Source organism: Arachis hypogaea, chromosome 10 (assembly GCF_003086295.3).
Source record: "Arachis hypogaea cultivar Tifrunner chromosome 10, arahy.Tifrunner.gnm2.J5K5, whole genome shotgun sequence".
Classification (NCBI taxonomy): Eukaryota; Viridiplantae; Streptophyta; class Magnoliopsida; order Fabales; family Fabaceae; genus Arachis; species Arachis hypogaea.
The window spans coordinates 21,191,357-21,210,847 of NC_092045.1; the positions used below are offsets into that span (position 1 = coordinate 21,191,357).

At 37.5% G+C, this 19,491-nt stretch overlaps 1 protein-coding gene across 2 annotated transcripts; it reads right to left on the reverse strand.

Annotated features, from left to right (window-relative positions):
- Nucleotides 1–1,316: 1,316 nt before the first annotated feature.
- Nucleotides 1,317–8,184, reverse strand: LOC112715351 (DEAD-box ATP-dependent RNA helicase 18). 2 transcript variants are annotated; one of them, XM_025767113.3, is made up of 12 exons: nt 7,699–8,184; nt 5,610–6,056; nt 5,116–5,352; nt 4,531–4,791; nt 4,223–4,302; nt 4,025–4,130; nt 3,762–3,875; nt 3,482–3,580; nt 3,291–3,380; nt 2,786–2,892; nt 2,553–2,696; nt 1,317–2,156 (listed from the first exon to the last, which is right to left on the reverse strand). In XM_025767113.3, exons 2-12 carry the CDS (start codon nt 5,871–5,873, stop codon nt 1,883–1,885), a joined length of 1,776 nt encoding a protein of 591 aa, XP_025622898.1. In that variant the 5' UTR covers nt 5,874–6,056; nt 7,699–8,184; the 3' UTR covers nt 1,317–1,882. The 2 variants fall into 2 exon arrangements, with proteins under 2 accessions (XP_025622898.1, XP_025622899.1); XM_025767114.3 differs by having other exon boundaries at nt 5,610–6,023; nt 7,699–8,183.
- Between the last annotated feature and the right edge of the window lie 11,307 nt (nt 8,185–19,491).

Sequence of the window (19,491 nt, forward strand, 5' to 3'; positions counted from 1 at the left end):
TTCCCTGTCTTCTTCCCTTCCTTCACCTCCTCGGTACTTTTTCTGTGGCTTGCTTCTGCAGTCTCTTTCTCATTTGTTTGCAGGTTTGTGTCCTTCATAGTGAGGCTGGCCAATTTCGCCATCACACTCGTTTTCGCTTCTTTGTTCACCTTTGTATAGTTGTTGTTTGGCATATTTCCTTCCCCACTATGTTTTGGTTCTGCCAAATCCATTTTTGCTCCCATTGTGTCCACTGTGACCCATTCTGTCATCCTCTTCCGATTCCACTTCCCACAATTTGTTTCATCATGGCCTATCACTCCGCAGGCATAACAGAAGGTTGGGAGCTTTTCATACCTAAACCTGACCCACGTTGACTCATCTCTCTTGCTTCCCATCGTGATTCCTCTTCGAAGCGGTTCCGTTATCTCCATATCTACTGTTGCTTTCAGGAAGCTTTCTTTCCCTGACCCAGCTGAGAAAAGACTACATTCCTTAACTTTTCCATCTTTAGCTGCTATTTTCTTCCCCAAAACTATCGTTTTGCAATGCTCTGGCATGTTCCAAAGTTGTAGCTTGACTTCTGCTCTTGTGAACTTCATATTTGTAGGAGTTGTGTCCCTCTCCCACTTTTTAACCATGAGCCATGAATTTCTAAAAATCCATGGGTTTCCTTTCAGCATCTTCTTCATATCTGCCTCTTTATGGAAGAAAAATTGGTAAACCTTTGGCTGGATCTCCACCATTCTGAATCCCTCCGGTTTCCTCCATATATTGCTCATGGCAGTTTGAATCCATATTGGGTTTATGATCATGTCCGTGATCAGTTTCCCAACCACACTATGCATTTTTCCACTCCTCCTATTACATCACCTTCTTCAAACTCTCAAAATTCATTTAGGTCTTCTATTGTGACTTCTCTTCGTTCCGTTGTCTCTTGTGTTGTCTCTGACGACGTTCCTTCCGTCTTAAAGGATATGAAAACCGATACAATGCAGCACTTGGCGATAGTGAGGCACGATTTGTTGTAGGAAAATAGACAGCTCACTATACAAGTCTGTCTGTTAGTGTTCGGGAACCCTAGCAGACTAACAAGGAGAGAGGATTTGGGTGTATGATGTATATCAATCTTCCGAATATCATGTAACTTAAATGGAGGTTAGTATATCTTTTCGTAAAATGAAGGTATATCGTGTATTAAAATACCGTTGAATCCTAGGACGTCAGTATAAGTTACCTAAGAAAATATTCATTTCAATGTAAATTTTAAATTCAACACTTTCATGGACAGAACTACTGAACTACTTCAAGGGTAAAACTTCTTTAGAAAAATAAAATAAAATGTAAATCACCACCAACAAGGTGAGGGGCTTAAATCTTAAATGAATCAATATCAGTAATAAGTACAAGGCAAAATTCTATTCTGTTGATTAACGTAACAAATAACTAGAACATAATTATGCTTCTACACTTCTACAGACTCTGACACTATCAGACTAATCAAAGTTACACGGATGATGCACCCTAAGTAAAGAATAACAGAAATGGTAGATTGAACAAAAAAAGTCGTAAAATCAACTATTTTGTTGGTAATTTTTTAAAAGGCCCTGTTTTTCTCATTGAAGAAATTGTGCCTTACCCCAAACTTAAGCATTTTGTCGTTGCTTTCCCAGTATAATCAGCTGCAGAAGTCATTGAGTCAATTCAACTCTCTGAGCTGCAGAATGGAAATCAGTTCTCTGGACTCGATGCGACAATGCCATCAGTAGCGAGAGATGTCTTAATCCCAGACCTTTCGGAGAATGCCAAGAGAAAAAATGTGGCATCAAGGGATGCTGCAATTTTCTAGCTAATATTGCACTAAACTAAACACACTTCTTTCCATAACACACAAAATTGGTATTCAGAGTAATTCCTCAGCGCCTGTCAACTTAGCATATTCATTCTCATCTATAGTCCCTTTCTTCAGTTTCTTCAACAAGCGGTAATCTTGCATCAACTCTTCCTCATCTTCAATTGTCTGCTGAGCACGTCTCTGTCGAGCTGTTTTCTTCCTCATGGCAGTAGGTGCACTGGGAGTTTTGCTTGGCTTTTCTGGTTTTGCCTCTTTCTCCTTCTCTTTTGCTTCTTTCTTTGCTTGCAGGTTTTTCTTCCTTTGTTTTTCACGAGATTTATCTCTAAATAGTTGAAAGTATCAGCACAGGATTCCAAGAGAAAAGGAAAAATTATATTTTTATTTACAATGGAAGGCACTAAATATGAATATGGTGCATTCAACCTAAAAATACAAATTTATGCAATAAGAACTGTATAGTTTCCATCAGTCTAACATATTAGAAAGGGCATCAAAAATAAATAATTGGTTAATCTAGCTAAGACCAAGACTATTAACCCTCCACATAGCTCCAACTAGACATTGGTGAGCTTCAAATCCAGTCATGCGCATCAAGTTACTTGCTTCAATTATCGTCTCTTGGAAAATATGACAATAAGCATGATAGATTCTCTATTAAATAGAGTGGTACATTTGATGCTTTTACCACAGAAGGGTTATGCATGAATTTTGCATTTACCTGTATTTAATGTCCTCCAAATTGATATCATCAACCGGTACAAATCCCTCGGTAGAAAGTGAATGATGTTTTACCTCTGGCATTAGAGGAAGTTGCAGTAAGCCATGTCCCATGGCCAATTTACCAATTTCAAGTTCTTTCCACCTGTAAGTAGGGTGAGCATTTCTTGCAAATTATGATGCTTTAATGAATTTATAGAAAGACAAACAACACTTCTCATAAACATTGCTCACCTAAAAATATATGAACAGTGATGCTCCTTGTATGCACGGATGTAGGAAACAAATGCCCTGACTCCTTTCTCCATAACATCACGATCTTTTTTCGCAGCAGAACGAATCTGAACCATATTTTAGTAATATAGTTATCAGGAGTTGGGAAACAAGTTATAATTTTGTATTTTGTATACAATTTTCATCCAAACTTTGATAAATATAAGATTGATATGCACGTTTGTGCAAACAATCAATCAACACAAAATACATCCAAGAGTGAATCAGCATCAGCCTAAGTAGCCATCAGGGCTTTTCTTAGTAGTATCAGAGAATTTATTTCTACAAATCAGTATGTTGCCTCTATTAGAGCTCTACTGACTATTACTAACCAGCATAAAAGGGAGTCTTTATTATATTATTAAAAACTTATTAACCACTAATGAGCATGAGTGATGACTCCTACTCTTGTATGATTAAAATAGTCATGAACAAAATAAATAAGATGATGAGGGTGCAAACAAACCTGAGGTACAACATCAGGTGCATCATCAGAGAATTTTCTCTCTTGAAGAGGGACCCTTCTTATACGTAGGAATTCTACGTAAGACTCCTCCTAAACACTTATACAAGTTAGTTAACCGAAAAGGGAACACACTTGAACCTTGTATTGGGAAATGTGGAAATGCATTAAAACATGAATACACTCGACGATACCTTTGGCAATAAGAAGACAACAGCATGACCTTGTTTACCCAGCCGAGCAGTTCGACCAACTCTGTGTATGAAAACATTTGGATCTTGAGGAGGATCATACTGTGCAGAAACAGGGAACATATCAAGATCATTCAGTCAATGTATGAATTCAAATGGTAAGATATCAAGAGAACATTTGAATGACAATGAATAATTTACTTTGGCATCCAAAACCAAAAGGTGATAAAACACACCAATCAACACAAAGTCAAACTGCATATAAATATGGTCAAGAAGGTACCTGCACTATACAATCTACACCTGGTATGTCAAGTCCACGTGCTGCAACATCTGTACATAGCAGAACTCCATTTGAAAGGGATGTAAAGGAGGCTAATGCTTTCTCCCTAACAGTCTATACAGCAACAAAGAAATTCATAATCAATCAACCATACAAACAGTAAGAGTTAAGCAATACTTGAGAGTGATGAAGAAACTATCATTGATTTAATTTACAGAATATTAAGCTTCTATGTTGACAAATGGTAACAGAAAGGCTTTTACCTGCTTCATTTTTCCATGAAGAGGAACCAAGGAGAAGCCTTTCAAAACAGAGAGGCGTGGAAGGACAACTCCCCAATAGTCAACACAAGCACAAGTCATGAAATATCTGTATTGGAATCAAAATCACCTTTTGAGCAAGATACACTAAAATTTTACCACTCAGATTACACTATTGATTATGGTTAATATTTATCTCACATTATAACTTTTCTTGAGCGGTTCTTAATAAGGATGTCTACTAGCTGTGATGGCTTCTTATCTGCCTCACATTCCAAGTACTGCAAAATCAAAATGACAACAAGCTGAATATAAGAAAAAAGCTGAGCATGAATGGTGTCATGACATGAATTAGCAATACCTTAAACATATATGAATTAGGGTAGGGATGCTAGAGTCTAGCTGCTAAATACCAAATATATTGAAGTGACTTGGTGCTAAAATGGAGGAGGGAAACCATTGGATAGCAAAGTTACTTATGATATGCACTACGATGGAATACTTCATACCTCAATTTGAAGCCCAGAAGGTGTTTTTGTAGATTCAGGTTGTTTTGATGCTGCAGGAGCATTTAAAAGTTTCGCCTCTGCCCGAACTTCAACCCTCACAGGATTTCTCAATCCTGCTCTAGCAAGCTCTTCAACAGCCTCAGTTTGAGTAGCAGAAAACAGGCCAGTTCTTCGAAGCTTAGGCAAAAGAGATATAATGGAAGTTATCTGCTTCTGGAATCCCATATCTAAGAGTCTATCAGCCTCGTCTAAAATCAAAATCTGTAAGCACAGTTATAAACACAATACTGTCATCTTCCAAAGTGGTAAAAAGCAAAATCAAACCAAGCATTCTATCACTTTAAGTCAAATTTTCCAGGTGAACCTAGTTCATAACATTGCATCGTTAAGTCTTGGACTTTTGGTCCTCTGCTAAGTGAAAAATGCATATGTCCCATAAAAGATCAAGAACCACATTAAACCTCCAACATTCTTTCTAAAGTTATATATGCACACTATCTCACACACGCACACACATGCAAACATAGTCACATACTATCAAATCATCCTTGAAGACTAACTGTGAAACCGAAAAGTATTATATACCTCGAAGTTTTTGAAATCCAAGAAATCCATCCGGTTCATTATGTCATACAACCGCCCAGGTGTGCCAATTAGTATGTTAGCGCCTTCTTCCTCTATCTTCTTCATGTCTGATTTCACTTCAACTCCACCAACAAGCAGCATGGACTTAACATTCGCTAAAGTTGAAATGAAAGGTTGTGCTACATGATATATTTGATGTGATAGCTCCCTTGTGGGGGATATGATTATTCCTAGTACCTAGTATAAGCCAAAAAAAAAAAAAGCATTTAACACACTTCTATCCAGTAACCCCTATTCCAAGTCTTTCATTCCCCAAAGTCATAGCAGCTAAAAATAAATAATTAAAGAGGCCAATGGAATTTTATCCTTCCAAGCTGAAAGGTTAATAGTTGAATGATACTTATTCGAATACTAGTCTTTAATATACCTTATAAATTTCAATTACCAAGCTTCATACAGTGGTACAAAAGAAAAGTAACTGGTGAAGAACGAACCTGATGAGGCTTGGGGTTAGAAGAGGAGCGTCGAAGAATCTCGACGAGAGGGACGACAAAAGCTAGGGTTTTGCCTGAACCAGTGGCGGCGTCGACGGCGACATCCTTGAAGCTGCAGAGCAAGGGAATGGTGGCGGCTTGAACCGGCGTGCAGAAGTTGAACCCGGATTCCGATAAAGCTTTGAGAACCTTCTCTGATAGCGGCGGATTCAGCTCCGAAAAGCGCGTGGTGGTTAAGGCCTTGTTTGGGAGTTCGAATTCCATTGTAATGGTGCGTCGCAAACCTCTACGCTCCGCCGTCGCTCAGTGATTTTGTAACTTTTGTTTTCCTTATTTTCTGATTTGTTGGTTTCGTAGGTAGGTTAATGCAATTTGCATGGAGGTCCTCCCTGGGTCCTTATTTGCTCAATGACCCTGTCATTTGTTGCGACCTTTTTTTTTTAAACTCTACCAATTATAAAATGAAATAGGTCAAATTGCTCCCAGAAAAATTGCGTCATCTAAGTTTTAATCTCCAAAAAATTTTTTTAGTCAAATTTATCCCAAGGTTCAGAAAACCAGACCAGTCATCAAACCGCTCTAGTTACTGGTTTACTAATTCATTGGTTCAACCGGTTCAACCAAAAAAACCGTTTTATAATAAACACCTGATTCTATAAAAATTCAATGAATAAAGCAACTGGTTCTAAACACTCTTCTACTGCATTTTTTTAACTTCAAAAGGGGATCATAAACAACTAGTTCTATGAATAAACAAACTACAATGATATGCAATGCCAAAAATAGGCCAATGATAAAATAATAAAGGGTTTTTCTCTTCAATTCTATGTTCAAGCTTGTAGCATACCAGAATCAACAGAACAATACCATTAAAATAGTTTTCTTTCTTAATTCTTATATACCTCAAAGAATTTCCTACAAAATGAAAATTGAACACAACACACAGCTTTAAAACAAAAACAAAACAACACTCAGAAATCAATCACCTCTTCTAAACACAGCCTTAAAACAAAACAGAACAACATTCAGAGTATGAGCATTAATCACAAAAAATTGATTTCTGAAACAACGAAAACAGCAGAACAACATTCAGAGTTTGAGCATTGATCACAAAATATTGATTTATGAAACAAAACAAAAACAGAAGAACAACATTCAGAGTTTGAGCATTGATTGATAACAAAAAATTGATTTCTGAAACAAAACAAACACTGCAAAACCAACAGAACAGCATTTAGAGTTTGAGCATTGATCACAGAAATTTAATTTCTGAAACAAAACAAACAATCAACAAAACAATGAAAACAGAATTTTTTTTTTTCCCTTCAGAAGAAGAAAACAATGAAAACATGAGGCATATAATAAATCAATGATCACCAATATCCAGCAAGAATCTCAAAGACAACAATAAATACACAACAACAATTTAGCAAATAAACAAGAACAAGACCTAAATAGAAAATCCAACAAATTAAATCGTAGAAACCTAACAATTTAGCAAATTAAAACAACAGCAGCCCAACAATTTAGCAAATTATCAACTTAACAAGTTCAAGAACAGAAAATCACAACAAAAAAAAATAAAATAAAAATAACAGAAGAACAACAGAACAACAACACAAGAACAATTAGCAAATTAACAAGTTCACACTAACAGTTAAAATTTACCAGAAGAACACTAATTCAAGTGGAATCATCATGCTAATATGTTTTCTACAAAGATGCTCTTTGTGCAGCTAAAATTTCCTAATTACTAAGATCCAATTATTCTAATTTCACATGCAATCAACTTACTAAGTTTCTAAAGCTAGAAATGATAAAACCAACCCGAAATATGGTTAAAGCATTTAATCAAACATGTTGAGTGCGGTAAACTTGAAACGAAATAAGAGAATTCAAAACTTAGTATCAATGTGATAGAGAAGAGAACATAACCATTGGATACTTTAATTCAGTCTATCAAAAAAACCCAAACCACTTGCAAATCAAATAGTTACTTATTGTAACAGAAATAAGAAGTTGCAGAGTTTGAAGCAGAGTATTGGTGTTGTGTGAGTGTATTGTCTGGTGGTGGGTTTAGGGAACTCACGGCGGCGACAAAAGAGAGCAGTTCGACGGCTAGGTGGAGCGCGCGGGTTGGTCGCAGAGTTTGAAGCAGGGCAACGTGGCTTCCAGACGAACGCGAACCCGACGGTGAACGGCGAGTGAACACGAACGGTGAACGCCGAGTAAACTTGAACGGCGAAGAACGCGAACGAAGACGACGGCTGAACGAAGACGCGAACGTTAACGGCAACCAACGGCGGCGGAAGCGCGGCTGAGCAGACAAAGACGATGGACGCCGAGCTCGAGGAAGCAGCTGCGATCGGTGACAGCGAACGGGGGTTGAAGACTTGGAGCACGAGGGAAGCTAGATAGACGGCCGGACGGCGGCAGTATGCCACTCCTTGCGGCGGCGGTGGTGTAGGCTTACAGTTCTAGGTTTTTTGGCTGAGTTTCTGTGAATGAAAGAAAGGGAGGGAGAAAGGGAGCAAGAAACGAAGGAGCTTCAGGACCAAGAGTGAAAGTAAGCAAATTTGGCAAAAACGACGCCGTTTCTTTTAAATTCCTTGTCCGGTTCAATCGGCCGGTTCGACGGTTCTCCTCTAGTTTTTAGAGAAATGGTTTTAGGGGGCAAACCAGACCTTAATTACTGCCGGTTCATGATTAGACCGGTCAAACCGACCGATCCGGTCTGATTTTTCGAACATTGATTTATCCCTAAAAAATTTTAAATTAGTCACATTAGTCTTTCTGTCACTTCCTTCACTAACGCTATTAACAGAAACTAACCTAATATGTTAAATTACACCTCACCATATAAAACGATGTCAATTTAAGTCAAGAAGAAATGATTCATCAAAACGGTATAAGAATCCGCCTTTCGATAAACTATTAATGAAGCAGGTCTAATGATAAAAAAAGAAAATAAATTAGAAAATGATAATCAACAGGTCAAATTTGACTAGTTGACTTAACGAGGGTAATTAATTTCTCAAAGTCAAATTTGACTAGTAAAAAGTAAACATTTGCATGCTAGTGATTTATTTTTTCACTAAAGACTTTTTGAACCAGAAATTCATTTTTAGTTACGATTTTGCGTGAGACGAGAAAAAAATAGTAACCGAAAAACTCAGAATCAATGGTAAAAATAAATTCTATCTTAATAATTGTGCCCAAAATTAATATTAGTCATCCATTCATAATTTATTTCTTTAAAAATAAATCTTAGCCATTAATTATTTTACCATAAGGTAAAAATTACCTCGAATCGAATTTTTTACTAGTATTCTACAAACGACTCCTAAAAACCCAGAATCCTCTTACTTGCCACCCAAGTAACTCACTCCTCCCTCTTAGTCTCTGTGTTGAGATTATCTTAGCCTCTCACCCCTCTCTGCTGTGTTTTTAACCCCGAGTAACTACGGTTAATTGCGGATAAGCTCGACATGCGAGCGCTGACCAAACTTCCTCATTTTTAAGCCCTTCTTCATTAATACTTATCTCTAGACCACGAAAATTTTCAGCCCTTTTACCACAATTAATTCAGCCAATACTTTGAATTTTTATTTAAAGAAACCTGGCTCACAAATTTTACAAACACTTATGCATTTTTACCGAATTCTTAAGAGAGAAAGAGAGAAAAATATTGTACCTTTTCTCTACATTTCAGCCTTGATTTCAGCAGTTCTTCCATTATTTTTCATGTGTTCTTCAAAAATTCAAGTAATACAAACATAATTTCTTGCCCATTTTTACTAATTCTTGCATTTTTATCGAAAATTCAGCAAGGTGAGCTCTTGTTCCTTCTCTATTCTTTTTAGTTCTTTTAGCAGTGGCCATGATAAATTCTTGCTCTCTTTCTTGTATATAAAACCCCTCTTGAAGTCCATATGGAGCACACCTAAGGAGTCAGAGAAATTCAAGTTCAAAGTAGTTAATTTCATCACTTTTTTGCGATACTTTTTTGCCAAAAAAAATACTGCACCACCATCAACCATGTCTCTACCTTTTTGTGAGTATTTTCTAGTGTATGAAAGGTCTAAGAACTGAATTAAATAAGAGGTAAGGGATGGGATTAGATAGAATATATTTGTACTTGATTAGGTGTTCATATAAGTCACTTTGTAGTAATTTTATGCTTGATTTTTAATTCTAGTGATGCTTCTCTATTTTTGGATTATTATTTGAGTGTTATATGAAGCTAATTTGCCTATAAAAATTGTATAAAACTACTAAAATTATTTGGAACGCTTGGAGTTTAAATTTTAAGTCTTAAACATCACTAAAAATGGATAAAAATGTAAAACTATATTTTTAAAAATTTCAGCCCCTTCAAACCTGAAAAGCCACATCCTAATGAGTTAAAAAAATTTAGAAAAATAGTTTTAATCCTATGAAACAAGTGGATAAAAATAAAAGGGTGTTATAGTCATTTTTGGGTAAAAAAAATTAAAAATATAATTTAATTTAAATTTCAATAAAATTTTGAACTTAGTGTCATTAGGGATAAAATAATAATTATATAAATTAATTAGATCAAAATTATAATTAAAATAAATTTTTGAATTTAATAAAGGTTTTAATAAAAGTTAGAAGTAAAATGGTAAAAAAAAAGTAACTAAAATAAATAAATAAATTAATAAAACATAAAATGATCTTTTAGGCTCCTAAGGGTAAAAATTGGTATTAATAACATTATTGGGATAATTTGGTCATAGAAAAATATTAGGGTTAATTCGGTAAAGTTTTAACACTAAATAAAATTAAATGAAAAAACTAGATCACTTAGAGATAAATTGGTAATTTTAGGTATAAAGTAAAAACAATTAAAAATGATTAATAAACTTAATAAAAGATAAAAAGGTATGTTAGGAATGATAAGAGGGTAAAATGGTATAATAATAATATTAGCGGTGAAAGCGTCACTAAAAGTATAAAAAAATGATAAAAAATGAAGTTGTGTACAAAATGGCATAATTGAAAATATATAAAAGTACCAAGGAAAAAATAGTGAATGTGACAAAGGTTAAGAGATTTGAAGAGAAGAGACCGCATATAAGTTTTTATAAAAGAAAAGGATAGAGAAGTCCCTTAGAGATAAAGTTTATTGAAAAGTGTTGCGGGAAGAGAAAACTGTAAACCCCAAGGTGATAAGAGATTATCTGGGGAGGAGGAGCATCTGCTTTGATGGAACCAAAACCATCATAAGAGAATATCTAGGGAGGAGGAGTTTCTGCTCCGACGGAACCATAACCATAAGATCTGGGGATGCCCACTTTATATTAAAACCTATTTCTCCAACTGTTAGCATACTATGGCATCAAGTTTTGCGACGATTGCCAGTTGCCAGAATGCACGTGCCTTTGTCCATTAGGCACATATGCAGAATGTACGCAGTTGAAAAAATCATATTCGGGCTTAGTCCCAGGTAATGTCAGGTTAAGAGTAGTCAACCAACGCACGAGCTCATGGCCTACATAGGACGAGACATGCATCATACTTGGTTGCTGTATTTTGATTTTGATTTATCTCTGCTTCCTGTATTCTGTTATTGTTTACTATTCTACTATATACTTGTACTTGTACTTGTTTGTGTGACTTACCAACACAACTGTGCGAACTCGTAAACTTAGGCTGCGAAACCTCTTAGGTTTCTCGTGTAGTACCCTATTGGGAACCTTAGGTTCTCACCCCATTACTTCCTCTCGTTCTGCAGATTGGAACCAACATGATCTTCTTTGAGTTTTTCGCATTTGGACAGGCGAGCAGCAACATCACGGGTGTGTCCGATAACTCTCTCCTTGCTTTAACACAGTGTTTCCTCAGCTACCAAGATATCCATGAGAAGCAGCAACAGTAGTCGTCGTCCTTGCCCTTGCTCTATATAAACTTTTAGAGGGCTAGGTACTTTTGTAAATATCTATATAAATAAGCTAAAACGAGTCCTAGATTCGGGTGACTCTTGTGAGTCGAGGCCTGTTAGTATAAATAATGGAGTCTATAAATATTTTCATGAAAAAGGAACAACGTACCTGATGAGCGAAAGTTATAGCTCACGGATACCGACAAGTACACTGGAACGCTCAAGTAATACCACAGTGAGTAGATATCGTTCCCACGAGGATTAAAGGATTGAAGCAAGCAATTATCATATTAAACGCCTAATTAGATTAATAAAACCTGGATTGATGAGGGCAAGATTGTGTCTTCCTGAGAGCTTGAAAACTTTGAATACTTGAATGCTTACGGCCAGAGAACTTGAATGTTGAATTGAGAGACGACACTAATGGAGAAAGTCAAGGGTTTCAGAGATATATATACTCTTAGAGAAATCAAATCTTGTTTACTACTTATCTTGAAGTATGCAAAGATCTTTCACAACAAATCTTTAGTAACTGATTTTCAATTTCTTGGTTTCTCATTTTCTCAATAATTAATTAGTCGTCAATTAATTGATCAAAGAGGTTAAGCACAAAAACTGATTTAAATTCAAATAAGATTTAAAAGTAGTCCTTAGGTCAAATTATATGTCATGTATTCAAGTTAGTCCTATCCAATTAAATCTTAGAAGAAAAACACAATTTTTAAAAGTTGTTCTAATCCGAATTATATGTCACTTTTAAAAATTAGAGTGGTTGAAAATTATGTATGGCCACACACTACTTGAACCACTATTCCTAGCCAAATTCAAGGAGTCATGTGAAAGAGTTTTCAAGCTATAATTCAAATATTAAACTTTCTAATTATAATAAAAGAATTCAAAAGAGATTATCATACATTTCGATACTTGGTATGCAAAATCATAAATCACACTTTTCACAACTCCGCATAGCTGACTAGCAAGTGCACTGGGTCGTCCAAGTAATACCTTACGTGAGTAAGGGTTGATCCCACGGAGATTGACGACTTGAAGCAAGCTATGGTCATCTTGTAAATCTCAGTCAGGTGGATTCAAATGGTTATGAGATTTTGATAATTAAAATATAAATAAAGCAAAAAATAAAATAAAGTTACTTATGTAGTTCCTTGGTGGGAATTTCAGATAAGCGTTTAGAGATGCTTTGTTGCCTCTGAACCTCTGCTTTCCTATTGTCCTCATCCAATCATGCGTACTCCCTTCCATGGCAAGCTGTATGTTGGTGGATCACCGTTGTCAATGGCTACCATCTGTCCTCTAAGTGAAAACATGTCATCTACGGTTTCTCGCATGGCTAATCAGCTGTCGGTTCTCGATCATGTCGGAATAGAATACATTTATTCTTTTGTACGCTGTCACTGCGCCCAACAGTCACGAGTTTGAAGCTCGTCAATGTCATCCCATCCCAGATCCTACTTGAAATACCACAGACAAGGTTTAGACTTTTCAGATCTCAAAAATGCTGCCAATTGATTCTAGTTATACCACGAAGGTTCTAGCGTAACAGATTCAAATGCTCTGTTGTCAGGAGAGGTGATTCAAATCCGTGGGTCAAAGACCAAAGAGAGTATACTCCAGCTGTCGCCCAATGACTACATTGAACATCATGTAGACCACTTTATGGTTGTCAGGCACACGGATCTTGGCTAAGCGAGTAACGAAGATTGAGTGATTGTCACGGGTCACCCCTTCATTCTGACTTAACTGAATTAAGTACAAGAGTATATCTTGGAGGAGAAGTAAGCGTGAATTGAAGAAAAAACAATAGTACTTGCATTAATACTCGAGGAACAGCAGAGCTCCTCACCTTAGTCTGTGAGGTGTAGAAACTCTATCGTTGGAAAATACATAAGAACAAGGTCTAGGCATGGCTGAATGGCCAATCTCCCCAATTAGCATAATACAATCGAAATATGGTTCAAAGACCTGATCAAAGGATCGAAAAGTGGTCCAAAGATATGAATACAATAGTAAAAAGTGCTATTTATACTAAACTAGTAAACAAGGTTTACAGAAAATGAGTAGATAGTGCAGAAATCTACTTCCGAGGCCCACTTGGTGTGTGTTTGGGCTGAGCATTGAAGCTTTCATGTGCATAGGCTCTTCTTGGAGTTTAAACGCCAGTTTTGGTGCCAGTTTGGGCGTTTAACTCCAGCTTTGGTGCTAGTTCTGGCATTTTACGCCAGAAAAGGGTCTCTCGTGGACGTTTGGATGCCAGTTTGGGCCATCAAATCTCGGACAAAGTATGGACTATTATATATTGCTGGAAATCCCAAGATGTCTAATGTCCAACGCAATTGAGAGCGCACCAATTGGGTTTCTGTAGCTCCAGAAAATCCACTTCGAGTGCAGGGAGATCAGAATCCAACAGCATCTGCAGTCCTTTCTCAGCCTCTGAATCAGATTTTTGCTCAGGTCCCTCAATTTCAGCTAGAAAATACTTGAAATTATAGAAAAACACACAAACTCATAGTAAAGTCCAGAAATATGAATTTTGTATGAAAACTAATAAAAATATACTAAAAAGTAACTAAAACATACTAGAAACTATCTAAAAACAATGCCAAAAAGCGTATAAATTATCCGCTCATCACAACACCAAACTTAAATTGTTTCTTGTCCCCAAGAAACTAAAAACAAAATAGGATAAAAAGAAGAGAATATACAATAAAGCCCAAAATATCAATGAAGCTTAGTTATAATTAGATGAGCGGGACTTGTAGCTTTTTGCTTTTGAACAATTTTGTTATCTCACTTTATCCTTTGAAATTCAGAATGATTGGCATCTATAGGAACTCAGAATTATGATAGTGTTATTGGTTCTCCTAGTTCAGTATGTTGATTCTTGAAGACAGCTATTTATGAGTCTTGGCCGTGACCCTAAGCATCTTGTTTTCCAGTATTACCACTGGATACATAAATACCACAGATACATAACTGGGTGAACCTTTTCAGATTGTGACTCAGCTTTGCTAGAGTCCCTAGTTAGAGGTGTCCAGAGTTCTTAAACACACTCTCTTTGCTTTGGATCACGACTTTAACCATTCAGTCTCAAGCTTTATTGGACCTTCATGACACAAGCACATGGTTAGGGACAGCTTGACTTAGCCGCTTAGGCCAGGATTTTATTCCTTTGGGCCTTCCTATTCACTGATGCTCAAAGTCTTGGATCCTCTTTACCCTTGCCTTTTGGTTTAAAGGGCTACTGGCTTTTTCTACTTGCTTCTTCTTTTTTTCTTTTTCTTTCTTTTTTTTCGCTACTCTTTTTTTCTGCAAGCTTTTTCTTTTTCACTGCTTTTTCTTGCTTCAAGAATCAAATTTATGGTTTTTCAGATTATCAATAACATTTCTCTTTTTTCGTTATTCTTTCAAGAGCCAATAATTTTAACATTCATAAACTTTACTATAAAAAATATGCACTGTTTAAGCATTCATTCAGAAAACAAAAAGTATTGCCACCACATCAAAATAATTAAACTAATTTCAAGATAAAATTCGAAATTCATGTACTTCTTGTTCTTTTTTAATTAGGAATATTTTTCATTTAAGAAAGGTGAAGGATTCATAGGACATTCATAGCTTCAAGGCATAGACGCTAGACACTAATGATCATGTAATAAAGGCATAACACATAGACAAAACATAAAGCATAGGAAACCGAAATACAGAAAAATAAGAACAAGGAAATTAAAGAACGGGTCCACCTTAGTGATGGTGGCTAGTTCTTCCTCTTGAAGATCCTATGGAGTGCTTAAGCTCCTTAATATCTCTTCCTTGTCTTTGTTGCTCCTCCCTCATGGCCCTTTGGTCCTCTCTTATTTCATGGAGGATAATGGAGTGCTCTTGGTGCTCCACCCTTAGTTGCTCAATATTGGAACTCAAATCCCCTAAAGAGGTGTTGAGTTACTCCCAATAGTTGTGTAGAAGAAAATGCATCCCTTGAAGCATCTCAGGGATTTCTTGATGAGGGACTTCTTCATGCTCTTGTTGAGGTTCATGAGTGGGCTCTCTTGTTTGCTCCATCCTCTTTTTAGTGATGGGCTTGTCCTCTTCAATGAGGATGTCTTCCTCTATGACAATTCTGACTAAATTACATAGGTGACAGATGAGAGGAGGAAAGGCTAACCTTGCCAAAGTGGAGGGCTTGTCAGCCACCTTGTATAGTTCTAGAGGTATGATCTCATGAACTTCCACTTCCTCTCCAATTATGATACTATGAATCATGATAGCCCGATCCACAGTTACTTCAGATCGGTTGCTAGTAGGAATGATAGAGCGTTGGATGAACTTCAACCATCCTCTAGCCACAGGCTTAAGGTCCGGCCTTCTTAGTTGAACTGGCTTGCCCTTGGAATCTCTCTTCCATTGAGCTCCTTCCACATAGATGTCCTTGAGGACTTGGTCCAACCTTTGATCAAAGTTGACTCTTCTAGTGAAAGGATGATAATTTCCTCTCATGATTGGGAAGTTGAACGCCAATCTCACATTATCCAGACTGAAATATAAGTATTTCCCCCGGACCATTGTGAGCCAATTCTTCGGGTCCAGGTTCATACTTTGATCATGGTTCTTAGTGATCCATGCATTAGCATAGAACTCTTGAACCATTAAGATTCCGACTTGTTGAATGGGATTGGAGAGAGCTTCCCATCCTCTTCTCCTAATCTCATGCCGGATCTCCAGATATTCGCTCCTTTTGAGCTTGAAGGGGACCTCGGGGATCACCTTTTTCTTGGCCACAACTTCATAGAGGTGGTCTTGATGGACCTTTGAGATGAATCTCTTCATCTCCCATGACTCAGAGGTAGAAGCAAATGCCTTCCCTTTTCTCTTTCTAAAGGTTTCTCCGGTCGTAGGTGCCATTAATGGTTATAGAAAAATAAAAAGCAGCGCTTTTTCTACACCAAACTTAAAAGGTTTGCTCGTCCTCGAGTAAAAGAAGAAAGAAGAGAGTAGAAGAAGAAGAGAAGTGGGAGATAGATGCTTGAGAGGGTTCGGCCAAGGGGGCGTTTTGAGTGTATGTGATGTGTGAAAATGAAGGAGTAAGGAGGGGTATTTATAGGATAAGAGAGGGAGTTGGTTCGCGTGAGAAGGGGTGGGTTTGGGAGGGAAATGGTTTGAATTTGAGTGGGTGGGAGTAGGTGGGTTGTATGATGGGTTTTTGAGAATTAGGGGATGGATGTGAGTGGTGAAGAGAATATGGGGAAGAGGGTAAGATTTGATAGGTGAGTGGTGTTTTGGGTAGAGTGTTATAGAGATGTGTAAAGAGGAGAGAGAGTGAGGTGGGGTAGGTGGGGATCCTGTGGGGTCCACAGATCCTGAGGTGTCAAGGATTTTTCATCCCTGCACCTCCTTGGCATTAAAATGCCCTCTATGTGGCATTTCTGGCGTTTAAACGCCAGTCTACTGCCCTTTTCTGGCGTTTAAATGCCAGTCTGCATGCCAGTTCTGGCATTTAACGCCTAGAATGGTGCCAGATGAGGCATTTAAACGCCCATTTTTCTTCCTTTACATGCGTTTAAACGCCAGTTTACCTGCCAGTTCTGGCGCTTAACGCCCAGAATGGTGCCAGGCTGGGCGTTAAACGCCCATTTTGGTATCCTTACTGGCGTTTAAATGTCAGTAGGCTCGTCCTCCTGGGTGTGCTATTTTTGATGCTGTTTTTTATTTTTACTTTAATTTTTGCAGTTGTTTTTGTGACTCCACATGATCATCATCCTAAAGAAAATATAAAATAACCATGGAAAATAAAATGAAAGAGTAATTAATATAGATAAATAAAATTGGGTTGCCTCCCAATAAGCGCTTTTTTAATGTCAATAGCTTGACAGGAAGCTCTTACAGAGCTTTACAGATGCTCAGAGCATGATTGTGGCCTCCCAACACCAAACTTAGAAGTTGGATGTGGGGGCTTTTCTTGACTCTGCATGGAGAGAGTTGGATGAAGTTGTTCATGCTTCTTCTCCATGTTTACAGAGGAAGATCCTTGAGCCTTAAACAAAAGGTAGTCCTCATTTACTTGAAGGACTAACTCTCCTCTGTCCACATCAATTACAGCCTTTGATGTGGCTAGGAAAGGTCTTCCAAGGATGATGGATTCATCCTCTCCTTCCCAGTGTCTAGGATTATGAAGTCAGCAGGGATGTAAAGGCCTTCAACCTTTACCAAGACATCCTCTACAAGTCCGTAAGCCTTTTTCTTTGATTTTTCTGCCATCTCTAGTGAGATTCTTACAGCTTGTACCTCAAAGATCCATAGTTTCTCCATTACAGAGAGTGGCATGAGGTTTACACTTGACCCCAGGTCACACAGAGCCTTCTCAAAGGTCATGGTGCCAATGGTGCAAGGTATTAAGAACCTTCCAGGATTCGGTTTTTTTTGAGGTATCTTCAGCTGAACCAAGGCGTTTAGTTCATTAATGAGCAATGGAGGTTCATCCTCCCAAGTATCATTACCAAATAACTTGGCATTCAGTTTTATGATTGCTCTTAAATACTGAGCAACTTGCTCTTCACTAATAACTTCATCTTCTTTAGAGGAAGAATACTCATTAGAGCTCATGAATGATAATAGGAAGTTCAGTGGAATCTCTATGGTCTCTAGATGAGTCTCAGACTCCTTTGGTTCCTCAATAGGGAACTCCTTGTTGGCCAGTAGACATCCCATGAGGTCTTCCTCACTGGAAATCACTGTCTTTCCCTCCTCTACAGGTTCGGCCATGTTGGACGTGTAGATGGCCTTGCACTCTCTTTTTGGATTCTCTTCTGTATTGCTTGGGAGAGTACTAGGAGGAGTTTTAGTAACTCTTTTACTCAGCTGACCCACTTGTGCCTCCAAATTTCTGATGGAGGACCGTGCCTCAGTCATGAAACTGAGAGTGGCCTTAGATAGATCAAAGACTATGTTTGCTAAGCCAGAGAGGCTCTGCTCAGAATTCTCTGTCTGTTGCTGAGAAGATGATGAAAAAGGTTTGCTATTGCCAAACCTATTTCTCCCACCATTATTGTTATTGAAGCCTTGTTGATGCTTCTGTTGATCTTTCCATGAGAAATTTAGATGATTTCTCCATGAATGATTATAGGTGTTTCCATAGGATTCTCCCATATAATTCACTTCTTCCATTGTAGGATTCTCAAGGTCATAAGCTTCTCATTCAGAGGACGCTTCTTTAGTACTATCTGATGCAGCTTGCAATCCAGTCAGATTTTGAGAAATCATATTGACTTGCTGAGCCAATATTTTGTTCTGAGCCAATATGGCATTCAGAGTATCAATCTCAAGAACTCATTTCTTCTGAGTCATCCCATTATTCACAGGATTTCTTTCAGAAGTATACATGAACTGGTTATTTGTAACCATCTCAATGAGTTCCTGGGCTTCTGCAGGCATTTTCAGATGAAGGGATCCACTAGCAGAATGATCTAGTGACATCTTTGACATTTCAGACAGACCATCATAGAATATACATATGATGCTCCATTCTGGAAACATGTCAGAAGGATATATTTGGGTTAATTGCTTGTATTTTTCCCAAGTTTTATAGAGGGAATCACCTTCCTTCTGTCTGAAGGTTTGGACGTCCACTCTGAGCTTACTCATCTTTTGAGGTGGAAAGAATTTGGTCAAGAAAGCATTGACCAGCTTGTCCCAAGAGTTTAGGCTTTTTCTAGGTTGTGAGTCCAACCATGTTCTAGCTCTGTCTCTTACAACAAAGGGGAAAAACATAAGTCTGTAGACCTCGGAATCAACCCCATTGGTCTTAACAGTATCACAGATCTACAAGAATTCAGATAAGAACTGAGGATCTTCTTATGGAAGTCCATGAAACTTGCAGTTCTGCTGCATTAGAGAAACTAGGCTTAAGCTCAAAGTTGTTTACTACAATGGCAGGAATTGAGATGCTTCTCTCATAGAAGTTGGAAG